General features: G+C 43.2%; 1 protein-coding gene across 1 annotated transcript in view; it reads left to right on the top strand.

The window, feature by feature from the left end:
* SLCO5A1 (solute carrier organic anion transporter family member 5A1) overlaps positions 1-12,543 on the top strand; it is an 87,608-nt gene extending 75,065 nt beyond the window's left edge. The window contains exons 6-9 of the mRNA XM_054985481.1: positions 5,817-5,976; positions 7,111-7,352; positions 11,293-11,357; positions 12,086-12,543. Of these exons, the coding sequence (XP_054841456.1) occupies positions 5,817-5,976; positions 7,111-7,352; positions 11,293-11,357; positions 12,086-12,543 (925 nt within the window). The remainder of the gene's footprint in view (positions 1-5,816; positions 5,977-7,110; positions 7,353-11,292; positions 11,358-12,085) is intronic.
* The last annotated feature ends 284 nt before the right edge of the window (positions 12,544-12,827 follow it).

Below are 12,827 nucleotides of genomic sequence, written 5' to 3'. Positions count from 1 at the left end.
CACTTCCGACGATGGCAAGGGGTGTGGCATATGCTAATGAGTTATGCTAATAGGGTTATGCTAATGAGTTCCTGCAGCTCTTTTTCTATGAAATGACCCCTGATAAATGGTATGTTGCAGCCACTTTTGGGCTACTATTTAGATGTCTTCTTTTTCATTCTTTATCTTCCCCCTACATATCTCCCCTGTGTGTCTCCTAAGTAAGGGCAATTAAAAATATCACAAGAGATTCAAGTTCCTTCTGTATGAAAAAAGCATTAGGTGCTTTTTAATGTAGAAATGTAAATAATTGAGGACCAATTAAGGGTATCTCATATGTTTTAAAAATGTTAATTACAATGTCTATGGGAGAAGTACCAGTATTCTTCCTTTGCAGCTGGGGGTTAGGGTGTAATACATTTGCACCTCCTTTCTTTCACTGCACCCAAGGAACAAATAATTCACCTGTGCTCCTGCAACTGTTTTTTTTTTAAATGTGAGCATCTATCCAATTTGTTTGGCTTGAGTGAGCACATGATAAAAGAGATTCTCTCTTTTTTATCAAGGTATCTAATAGTTAATATGGCCCCATATGCAGAAACTCAAAGCTCAGAACTACATTGAGAGAAGGGTTTTTCCCCCTCCCAACTTAAGAGAGATCCCAGTTTTGCAGAAAAATCCTAAACCTCAAAAAAAATGAAAGGGGATATAGAAAAAACCCAAAACAGAGAGCAGGCAGGCAGTCAGGCCTCTCTTCTGCTGCCTACTACTGAGACAGAGGAGCTGGAGGCAGATGGCTGGGGTAGGAGTGTTACCCCCCTCATATCCCGTATTTGCTGCCAACTTGCCTCCCTCTGCAGCTGAGATGGTGGTGCTGAAGGTAGCAAGGTGAGTAAGGAGATGCAAGACCTCCACGCCCCCCTCCAATGCTGGCTTGCTGTATCTGCTGGTGCAGCAGATGCTGCCACAGTCATAGCATGAACCAGATGACTGGACAGCTGAGTTGGGGGGAGTGGGCATGAGGTCTGATGGACAGAGTGTGAGGAGGGGATGGGTGAACTAAGATATCTTACCCCTGCAAGTTTCACGCCCCCCCCCCTTTTGTAATATTATTATAATCTGTGAAATGTACTCTTTTGTTTGTCCTGGATCTACTGCCCAAAGTATTAATTCAATGCAGAAGTAGTGTGTGTTTTCTATCACAAGATTAGTTCACATGACTTAAAAAGGGATTAAACAAATTCCAGGATGATAGGTCTAACAGCAGTGATGATAAATGAATGGAACCATCAAGTTGAGAGATGGCACAAAGCTGTTGATGGTACAAAGCTGTTGCCTTCTAGGCCTGCTTGTGTGATTCCACTGAGCATCTAGCTGCCTCCTAGATGGATCTTCTCATTTACTCTGAGAGGATTCTCTCAGGCTTTCTCTCAGACCCTTCCAACCCCAATTTTCATTGCATTGGCTAGAAATGGCGTAATAAAAACAGAGCCTATGGTACATTGTTTGTAGCTTTTCCAAAATCTGTCCTTTCATCTTTTAGCTGGAGCAGTGTCCAATCACAATGGTAATCCTTAGATAGCAGCCAGAAACCTTTGTCATGCCACTTGTTAATGGCTGAGGAACTTTGATTCTACCTCTTTAATTTCTCCTTGACTATTAGTCACCTTAACTGGTAACTTAAGACAAGGTGATATATCAAAACAACAATTCATGTCTCACATTCCTTAAATAATTTATTTCGTTCTGACAGTGTTATAGGTTCAGTAATCTTCACAGGTTACATGAAATCTGTTGAGATATTTGCAAATATTTTCTAGTCTTTACATTTTAACTAATTTGTTGTCTGACTGTGAGACAAGTAAAAGGGGCAGAGAAGTTGGCTTTTAGCTTTTAAGAACAGTTTAGGAAATGCTGGCACCTAGACCAGAATCTGGCTTTGTCTGGTCTTAATAGGAGTTAATGGATGAGCTAGATAAATTTTTGGCATACTTGAAGACTAGTTGTCAGAGGTTATGTTCTGAAGCTGTGGACACTTATATAAATTTCACAACTGGAATAATGTCTGAAGAGAATATCTTGTTTGTGCCAGGGTGTCAGGGTGACAGTAAGGAAGGGCATTTTACACATTATGCAGATACAAGTCCAAGTATTTGCAGACTGATGTAGAATATCAAAAATACAACCAGAGTCCAGTAATCTCCCTGTTTCAGAACCTTCTGTCCGGATGCTTTGCTTAAAGGTTATGAAGGTATTCACAATTTCAAAAAGAGGTGTTTAATTAGTTCAGGAGGGGGGGTTTGTTTCGTATAACGAATGAAGGTTTTGTAAAGATGTAAAATAATTCAACTTTGTGGTCTGATTTAACTGGATTGAAATTTCAGAACAACTCCAGATCCATTAAGCAGCTAACTTGGAATAAACATCTGAATAAGTTCTGGCTTGAAACTTAATTTTAAGTGGGTAGCTGTACTGATCTGCAATAGAACAGCAGAAGTTGAGTCCAGAGGCACCTTAGAGATTAACAAGATTTTAAGGGTGAAAGCTTTCATGAGGCAGAGAGCACCCTTCTTCAGACACTCTTTTGTTGGTCTGTAAGCCTGCTGTCTTGAAACTGGAAGATTTTGGTTCCATATTTGATATATCTGCACAAATTCTACATTAGTCTGAAAAGTTTTTATGTTGTATAAGTTTAGCATATTTGTACAACTTTTAATATAAAAAACCTACATTGTTCTTGAATATATGCTAAACAATTCTCATAGAACTGCCCCCCCCCCCTCTGGTGCACTGGCGTGTATTAGTTTTTATAGTTCTTTGGTTTTAGATACACTGGTTTTTTTTATTTTGTAAATTGGGTTAAAAAGTTTGTAAATACTTGCAACATATGGGTATGTTTATACATTCTTAGGCATACACTGCAAACATATAGGCCGAGACCTATAAGTGCAATGTGTGAAGTGGCCCTGAGGGCCACTCAGCATTTTGTGTGGCAGTTATATTCTATTACAGGCAGCAGATAACATCTGTGGAGATGTGATTCCTGCATAAAGTGTACAGCAGCTGTTAGTGAATAACATTTCCAAATGGATACTTTATTAATCTGTTTGTTAATAACAGGGAGCCAAGAGGTGCTTCAAAATTTAGTACACAGAAGTAAAGCAAGTGAAATTTCAGAAAGCTCTTCCAACTTGCATTCTCTTGTTCAAGTTCACTGCTTAGTAATTCATACAATATGAAACTGTTCATAAAAAGATACATATAAATATAAGCAGCTTTAAAGTGCTTTTTATGTTGGCTGCATGTCTTTTCTTGATTGAAAGCTGACAACTGACAATCTCAATCATCTTGCAGTTAAGTGATGCAATCCTGAATATTCAAAAGAATTTCTAAATAATTCCATTGCAGGCTGAAGAAGAATTCTTTGTTTTATCAGCATGGAATTGCAAGATCTTATTACATATGTAGATGTAGTGTTTGTACTTCAGTCCTATACAATAAATGAAAATATTATTTTAAAAATTGTTTAAAGATATTTCATGCTTTAACAACTATGTTAAGGACAATGATGTGAGGGAGGCTACAAAATCTTACGGGTTGGATCCCAACCAAATTTTTCAGTGGCAGAATGGAAATTTCCTGTCCCCCCTTCTGCAGCCCATTGATCTCTGCTCCTGTGAGAGAGGAAACCTTAAGGAATAATATGAGAGGAGTCTGCCATAGAAAAAGGAAGTGGGTGGAAATTGCCAATTAAGTCTATATCCTCTTCCTAGAAACCTAATCTTTTCTATTTCTGTACATGGGAATTTCATATCAAGCTAACATATATGACAGTGTGAATGTAGATTTTTCATAATCTGGTATGTATGAAAATGGCGCATACTAGGCTGATGAGTTTTTAGAATAAGAACAGATACTGTGGGACTAATTTGTCCAGCCATATACAGCCAATACTTCTGAAATAATTGGCACTAGAGATGGGCACGATCTGAATTACGATTTCAAAAACCTCCTGATTTTGGCGTTTTTGCCATTGTGACTCAGCTAATCGGTTCTGTCCATGGGAACCGATCCAGCCGTCGGGAGTTTGCTAGTTCAGGACTTGATCGGATGGGTCAGTTTCTGTTCAGAATTGCAGACACTCTGGCACTAGTAATTAATTCCCGGTGCAACGGAGTCAGGGAAATGAGCTGTGTTTGCCCTCCTTCTGTCGCCCTCGAAACACGAATGGAAGCCCAGCTTTCCTTGATTAGCAGGCTTCCTTCCAAACACGGAGCAGCAGCCCAGGGGAGGAAGGGGGAAGGGGTGGGCAAAAAGGAAAGGCAAAAGGCAGCGTGGGAGGCTGGGAGGCCGCCCGCGCCATTCGCCTTTCCCCAGGACAAGCGGCGTGTGGGCAAGCCAGCCACCCCTTGTCCTGGGGAAAGGAAAAAGGCAGCACGGGAGGCTGGGAGGCTGCCTGCGCCGTTCGCCTTTCCCCAGGACAAGGGGCATGTGGGCAAGCCAGCTGCCCCTTGTCCTGGGGAAAGGCAAAAGGCAGCGCGGGAGGCTGAGAGGCCACCAGTGCCGTTCGTCTTTCCCCAGGACAAGGGGCATGTGGGCAAGCCAGCCGCCCCTTGTCCTGGGGAAAGGCAAAAGGCAGCGCGGGAGGCTGGGAGGCTGCCTGCGCCGTTCGCCTTTCCCCAGGACAAGGGGCATGCAGACAAGCCGGCCTCCCCTTGTCTTGAGGGGCAGGTGAACGGCGTGGGCAGCCTCCGAGCCACTCGCGCTGCTGCCAGCTCCGCAGTGCACCGGGACAGCCGGCTTGCTGCGTGGGCAGGGGCGACTCAGGAGCACACGCGCGTGCGCAACAGCCTGACTATGGTTGCCCTGGGCGCTCGCCTCCCCGATTCCCGATTTTGGACTGGAAACGAGACTTGATCGGTTAGAACCGGGAACCTGTGTTCGGCGGCAGCCCAGACCCACGATCGGCTTAATCGGGATTTATTTTTGGATCGTGCCCTTGTCTAATTGGCACCAACAATTTAATGAAAAATATTGCTCAGTTAGTGAATTTAAGCAAACTGAGTAGTTATAGAACAGGAATTGCTCTTAATTGGTTTGTACTTGATAAATGCTGTTGTAATGGTGATGTTATTCTACAGTTATGCCAGAATATCCAGCAGTATGGTGTCAGTATGGTGGATCACGCATATCTCCTCTCACGCGTCACTCTCTGGGTTAGATTGAATGAGTCAGCTGCAGGTGTGCCACAAGTCCCTGAGGAAGTCGTTTTGATGAAAGCTAGGACTGTCAGTGGCTGTTTTTCTCCTGTAACATCTTTTTAAGATCATGTGAGACACCTGTAAAAAGAAACTACATTACAAAGACCAGCACAGGAATTTTCATTCTTCACCCAAGGAGTTCTTACCTTGTTCTAAGAAGAAACAGGAATGGGGTTGGTGGTCCCCTGTGGTTAAGAATGTGCTTTGGAGACACAGGAGACACTTTAATAAGAGACATTTGAAGGAACTGTGTTGTAACATATGTATTAGTACAGTAGTACAATGAATGTTGCATTGTGATGTGACTGTATTGTTTGCACATCATATTCTTTTTCACATTGATAGTTTGTTAATCATAACGTGGGATATCCATGTGTGTTAACACATTGTTGCTATTGTCTGTAAATGGGTATCAGGCTTGTTTTGCTTATTGTTATTATTATTATTATGGCAGCATTATTTCTTTGAAGTAAAAAAATTAAAAATAGTTTGTAGGTCTCTGTGCTAGTTGAGAATATAGTCACATACGTTTATCATTTTTTGCTATTAACATGTACTGCGCTTGCCTTTTTGTAGTCCTACTCTCACCATGACACACAGGAATCTGACTGGTAGCTGTAATGTCAACTGTGGCTGCAAAATCCATGAATATGAACCTGTCTGTGGGTCAGATGGAATCACATATTTCAACCCTTGCCTGGCCGGCTGCATCAGTAGTGGAAATCATACCGCAGGGGTGAGTTTGACACAACTACTCACACAACAGTGCACTATCCTGTAAGGATAGTGTGTGTACCAGGAAGGCCAGCTTGATGGTATTTTATTACTTTCTTCCAACATAAGCAGTTCATTCCAGCATTACTCCCTATGCTGTTTGTCAGAACTTCATCCCATCTAAGTAATTTGTCTCAGCCTTAATCAATGTCATACTTCAGAGTCCTGGAGGCAACACTGATATTGAAAAAAGTGTGTCCTTTTTATTGAAGCAACCACCCATTTCTCCTAGGAATCCGGTGTGTGTGTCCATACAACCTTGTAAGAAAATGTTGTGCTTTCAAAGAAGGCTTTCTTAAACTTGTTCTCAATAACTGATTATTATTACAGCTCTTTCTCCTCTAAAATATGCCTCTCCCCAAATAGTGGATCTTTCTTTGCCATAACCATCTCAAAGTATAGTATACAAGGATACTTGCTGTGCTCAGAGGACAGTATATTTGGATTTTGTGAATTGTGAGGATCGTACACACAACAGTAAACTTTTAAAGTCAAGCTTTGGGATTTCTTAACCAGCAGCTACACAGTTGTTCTAGCTAGCTTCTGATCTTACATAGTTTGTACTGAACGTTGCCTTAGTTGGGCAGTTGCTTAGACCCACTACTACTATTTTCTCTCTCTGTGGAATTGGATCCAATTTGTTGAAAGTAGCACATTTTGTCTCCAACCTGGCCAGGTCCTTAATCAACTGGGAGTGAGCAATGTCTTTTGTGGTGATGTAAAGGTCTTAAGAGTTTCCCAGTTCACCTACCCTATTCCTTTCTATTCCTCATTGGCTGTGGCTTCACTATGTGCCATTAATGGGGAATTAAAGTGGTTTCCCAGAATTGCCTACCAGCCAAGCTGGAGCATACCTTCCTGGGCTGCTTTAATGTGACCTTATTTACTTGCTCATGAATTTGTAGGGCACTATCAGTGAGTGGGTGGAAGGAGGAGGGGCTTAGGCCTTTCTATCAATTCCCTTCTGCAGTCACATTATGAGACAAACACAGAACTAGGGAACCCATGTAATCCTGTCTATAGTAAATGTGGTTTCCTAGTAAAAATGCAATCAAGAAATGTTGGTGTTTGATGTTCCTTCTCTTGCATTTCACAGATAAGGAATTATACTGAATGTGCCTGTGTTCAAAGCCGACAAGTTATCACACCACCTACGGTGGGACAGCGCAACCAGCTAAGAGTGGTGATTGTCAAAACGTATCTCAATGAGAATGGTTATGCTGTGTCTGGAAAGTGTGATCGAACCTGCAATACGCTCATCCCATTCCTTGTTTTTCTCTTCATAGTTACGCTTATCACAGCATGTGCCCAGCCATCTGCAATCATAGTAACACTCAGGTGAGAGGTGTCTGAATCATTAAATATCACCTGCCATACAGCCAGTGGCTGTATCATCATCAGTTATCTGGCAAGTCATGTTAAAGTGTCCTGAGTTAGGGTCTGGTTGTTACTTGCACCCATTTTACAGATGCATTTGGAGGCAAGAAGGAAATGGGAAGTACAGTGGGAATGGGCTCACAGTAGGTGAATCCACTGAACAATTTGTCTATTGGCGTGATAGATTGTTCCATTTGACTACTGTACTTCAGCATGTATATCGTAAGATGCTTTTAAAAAAGCATTCACATTTCCAAATTTCTTCCTCCTGGAAAAATCTTATATATCATACAGAAATCTGTAGAAGCCATAACCATTCTTTTCATGGCTACAAAGCTTTTCAGTTTAAAAAAAGGACAACTAAGGTGGGACATTGGAGGGGTCTAGAACGTGGATACAGAATTTTTTATCCCTTCCCATAATAATTGAACTTAGAGGCAACCAATAAAGTTGATTTTAAGTGATAGATTAAGGAAAGACAAAAGTACTACTTAATGAGTAATTAGTGAAATTCACTGCCAGAGGATGGATTTGTTTAACAATATGTCAAGCCTTTCTGCCCTCATAAGGGCCACCAAGGCAGCTAACATTAAAACATACGTATTAAAATCACATTATAAAACCATTAAAAACTGAAACAGATCATTAAAGTAGTTAAAACCAGACATACAAAGATATAAAAACAATGCTTAAAACGTTTTAAACAATTAAACCATTGGGTATGAAAGAAGGATCATTGAAAGTATGCCAAATGAAACACAAAAGTCTTCACCCCCTGGTGGAAGATGGCAACAGAAGGAGATGGACGAATCTCCCTGGAGGGAGAGTTCCAGAGTTTTGGTGCCACAACTGTGAAGGCCCTCTCCTGGGCTGCCACCTATCTAATCTCAGAAATCAGGAGCACCCAAAGCAGGTAATCGAATATAGCTGTAACCAGGGCATGTGCCATGGTGGCCAGATCTTTTCTGCCCAGGAAAGGCTGCAGCTAGTTAACCAGAAGAAGTTGGTAAAAGGCACTCCAGGCCACAGCTGCCACCTGCTTATCTAGCAGTAGGCATGTTCAAGAGCACTCCCAGACTACAGACATGTTCCTTCAAGAGGAATGCAACCCATGCAGAATAGGTGACATCTTAAATGATGGATTAGACCTTCCTCTTACAATTAGCACTTCCAGCTTGTCATGATTAAGCTTCAGTTTATTAGCCCACATTCACTCCAAAATGCCTCTAGGCACTGGTTCAGTTTCTACAGCCTCCCTGGGATCAGGTGGAAGTGTGAGATAGAACTGAGTGTCATCTGCATATGGGTGACAACACAGCCCAAATCTCCTAATGACCTCACCCAGCAGTTTCATGTACGTTATATAGCATGGGGGATAAAATACATAAGGGATAAAATGGAATTTTGTGGGACCCCATAGGCCAAAGAGCTGACAACAGTCCCCCCAGCCCCACCTTCTGAAAAGTACCTGCCACGTAGGACCAGAACCACCACAAAATGGTCTTTCAGTGCCAGCCCAGAAAGGCAATCCAGAATGATACTATGATCATAGTATTGAAAGCTGCTGAGATGTTCAGGAGAATCAACAGAGTTGCGCTCCCTCTGTCCATCTCCCAGCGCAGGTCAACCACCAAGGCAACTGAGGCTGTTTCAGTCCCATAACCAGGCCTAAAACCAGATTGGAAAGGATATAAACAATTTGTCCAGCCAGGAAAGCTTGAAGTTGCCAAGCCACCACCTAGTCAATGACCATGCTCAAGAATGGAACATTTGGGAGGGGTCAATAGTTGTTGAGATCTCCTGGGTTCAGAGTAGGCCTATTTAGAAGTAGGTGCACTGCACGGCTGGGGAGACCACTCTCTCTAGGAGAAAAAAAAACAGCTCTCAAACTCAGCCACTGCCCCAGTGTAGTGATGCCTGTGAGTAAAGATGGCTTTAAAAGGGGTTTGGACTAGAGATGGGCACGAACTGAAATATGAACCAAAGTTAAGCACGAACCAGGCCGGTTCATGGTTCGCAAACCAGTGGTTCATCAGATCCCATTTCTGACGAACCACCATGAACTTTAGGCTGGTTCGTTTGGTTCATTTTTTGGTTCGTCACTGCAGACAGCCTGGTCCAATCAATCTGTTTCCTAGGCAACAGGGGATGGACTTCCTGCAGAGGTTCTGCTGACCCAAAAGTTACCTTCTGCTCACCCAGAAGTGATGATTTTCTGACCTGGATGTGACGTTTTCACGAACCAAACAAACCAGTTTGCAAACCAGGGGCAAATTTGTGAAAGTTCGTGGTTCGTGAAATTTAACAAACCACATGGTTCATTCTTTTTCTGGTTTGTGCCCATCTCTAGTTTGGACAGATTCATGGAGGATAGGTCCATCATTAGCTGCTAGCTCCAGTGAATAAAGGAAAATGCCATAGTCAGAGGCAGCAAAATGTCAGTACTGGGAGGGAACAGCAGCAGGGGAGGAGGTTAACATCTCTGTTTGCTGGTTCTCCAGTGCAACTGATTGGCCACTGTGTGAAACAGGCCTCTAGGCTGGGTGAACCACTGCTCTGATGCAGCAGGGCTTGTTTTGTTATACCAGGCAGAACAGAACCAATCTTTTCCAAGCTGCCAGAGCAAATTCAGAAATGACAAAAGTATCCAAAAAACCTTCCTTTTAAAGCGGGGGCGGGAATGAATCTATGCACTTTTAACCTGCCCTTCCTCTAAGGAGCTCAGGGTGACATACGTGGGTCTCCTCCATTTTATCCTCAAAATAGCCTAGGTTAGGCTGAGAAGTTGAGAGAGAGACAGAGACGGGCTTACTCAAGGTCACCTAGTAAGTTTTGTGGCAAACTGAGAGTTACACATGGGCCTTCTCATTCCTACTTCAGCTTTCTAACCACTACACTGTAAGGTGTCACATTATCTTTTCACCTATATGTTACATAGAAGGGTTTGGCTATATGTCACCTCTTTTGGAAATTGCATTAATCACGGTGTTCAATTATTTTTTACTCAAAATGGAGAGAGATGGCCTGTCTTATTGGATAGAGGGTCGGATGGGGAGAGGTTAGCTTGCTCTGAACTCTTTGAAGAAGCTGGGGGAATTGTTTAATACAAATTTTATTTACTATTAAATTTATAGTCTGCTTTCCCCACAAGCAGGCTCAGAGCAGATCACATCAATTTAAAGACATAAAATGAAACAGGTAAAACCAGTAGCATAAAAGAACAAAGAACAAATCCACCCTCAGCAGCTTACATTGCATAGTCCCGTTTACTGTCATTTTAGGCCCCTGGAGGGGTCGCTGGCAGTGAGCAAATGAAAGAAGCAAATGAAAGAAGCAGGGGACACACACACCCCTCTGGCAGGAGACCGAATTAGAGGCCCATTTGCCTCAACCATTAAAGGCCTGGCGGAATACCTCCGTCAAACGGGCATGGCAGATAGTAAATCCTGCTGGGTCTGAGTTGTCACAGACTGAGTTCCACCAGGCTGAGGCCAGGGCCAAAAAGGCCCAGGCCCTGGTTGAGGCAAAGTGGACTTCCTTGGGGCCAGGGACCACCCGTAGATGTTTGTCTGCTGAACAGAGCACCCTCTGCCGAATATAGGGTGAGAGATGGTCCACAGGTATGAATAGAACACACAGTACACATATTTATTAAGCCAGGCTATAAGAGAAGTTTTTCATTTTGCTTTCTCAGCTGCATTTCTTTCTGTCAGTCCCAAGATCAGTTTTCTATAAGTCTTAGTACCTGCTTTTAGAATATCTGTTGCTTATGTATAAATGGATTCACACAATTGGCATGTTCAAGTTAGACTGGTGAAGAAGCTTTTAAAAACTGAAGACAAATACTTACAGTTCATTACCTTAGTTTAACTCTTTTAATTCTTTCTTGTGACTTTTTAAGGTCAGTAGAAGATGGTGAGCGGCCTTTTGCCCTTGGGATGCAATTTGTCTTGTTAAGAACCCTTGGTAAGTGCAGAGCCGTATCTCCCCTGTTCCCATGATTAAGCAATACTGAATACACTACAATAGGACATGAGGGAGAAATTAGATGCAATATTTGATTTAGTACCCATTCAGGTAAATTGCTTAGTTAATTTGAGCATCTCCATGATTTCGGTATCAAGTAGTTCATAAACATCTTGTCCACATTCTCTCTTGTACCTAGGGGCGGCGCCAGGGTTTCTGGCACCCCTCCGGACTACATGATGATGTCACTGTGTGATGACATCATTACACAGCAAGCCAGCCCCATTGGCCGGCGGGTGGCTGGGATGGTGCGCGGAGGCTGCCCGTGCTCCCAGTCAGGCACAGCAGGTGGCTGGGGAGGTTCCACATGCTGCCCCGGACGCCTGACATGCCTGGTCCATGGCTGCTGCACCTGGCCAGGGGGCGTGTTGGTGGCAGCAGCGGCAGCAGCATGGGGCTGGCCAGCTGCAGCAGCTGTGGCCAGGCACACCAGCTCTGTGGTGTGTGCCTCTGCCCCCGGCACCCCCTGTGGCGCCACAGCACCCGCCTCACCACCTCAATGGTGGTGCTGGCCCTGCTTTTACCCTTTTTTGGGTCATATTTAGAGCATTTACAGTCAAATAATCACTTTAATAGGATAGACTAAGCTTACAATGCTGTACCTTGCAAACGTTAATGGTTGAATCACTTACCATTGCTAATCCTTCTCCCTTTCCAATTTTTTTCAGCATACATCCCTACTCCAATTTACTTTGGAGCTGTCATTGACACTACTTGTATGTTGTGGGAGCAGGAATGTGGTGTGCAAGGTTCGTGTTGGGAGTATGATGTGACATCATTTCGTTTTGTCTATTTTGGGCTAGCAGCAGGTCTTAAATGCCTTGGATTCTTGTTCATTTCCCTTGCCTGGTACTCTCTAAAGTATAAAGAGGAGAAACTGCAAAGGCATAGGTGGAGGGCTTCATCTATCCACACAGTGAGTGAGATGGTGGCCAATACTGGAACGCAACAAAACTATGCACGGACTAGATCCTGCCCCACTTTTAGCTCTCGAGGTGATCATACAGAAGACCTTGGTCTGAGCAGCAGAATGCAATATGTAGCACAGACATATCCTGGACCCCTTTCAGAAGCAATAAACATCTCTGTTGAAAAGACTGCAGAAGAAGCTGTTGCTGAAATATAGGCCCGTTTTGGCAACCTCAAAATGCTTTGTAGCTAATTTATATATGGTGCCTTTTGAAACACCTGTGCCTTCTCTTTCCTAATCTAATCTGCAAACGATGATATACCAACACAGCATTGATGCACAGAGCTGTGACCAATCAGAGGGCTGGCTCCCTCAGACCAATCCAGATTGCTCTTTCTTCCCTCAGAAAACTGGATTTAAAAGTATGTGAGGACAGTTGTTGTGTCTGCCAAATCCTGACATGTTCAAATCAAGTGTTAAAGCGATAATAGATCCTGTGA

The sequence above is a fragment of the Eublepharis macularius genome, chromosome 7 (assembly GCF_028583425.1).
Source record: "Eublepharis macularius isolate TG4126 chromosome 7, MPM_Emac_v1.0, whole genome shotgun sequence".
Taxonomy (NCBI): Eukaryota; Metazoa; Chordata; class Lepidosauria; order Squamata; family Eublepharidae; genus Eublepharis; species Eublepharis macularius.
The sequence above is the reverse complement of the archived record's forward strand: the minus strand, read 5'-3'. Positions and strand labels throughout refer to the sequence as shown.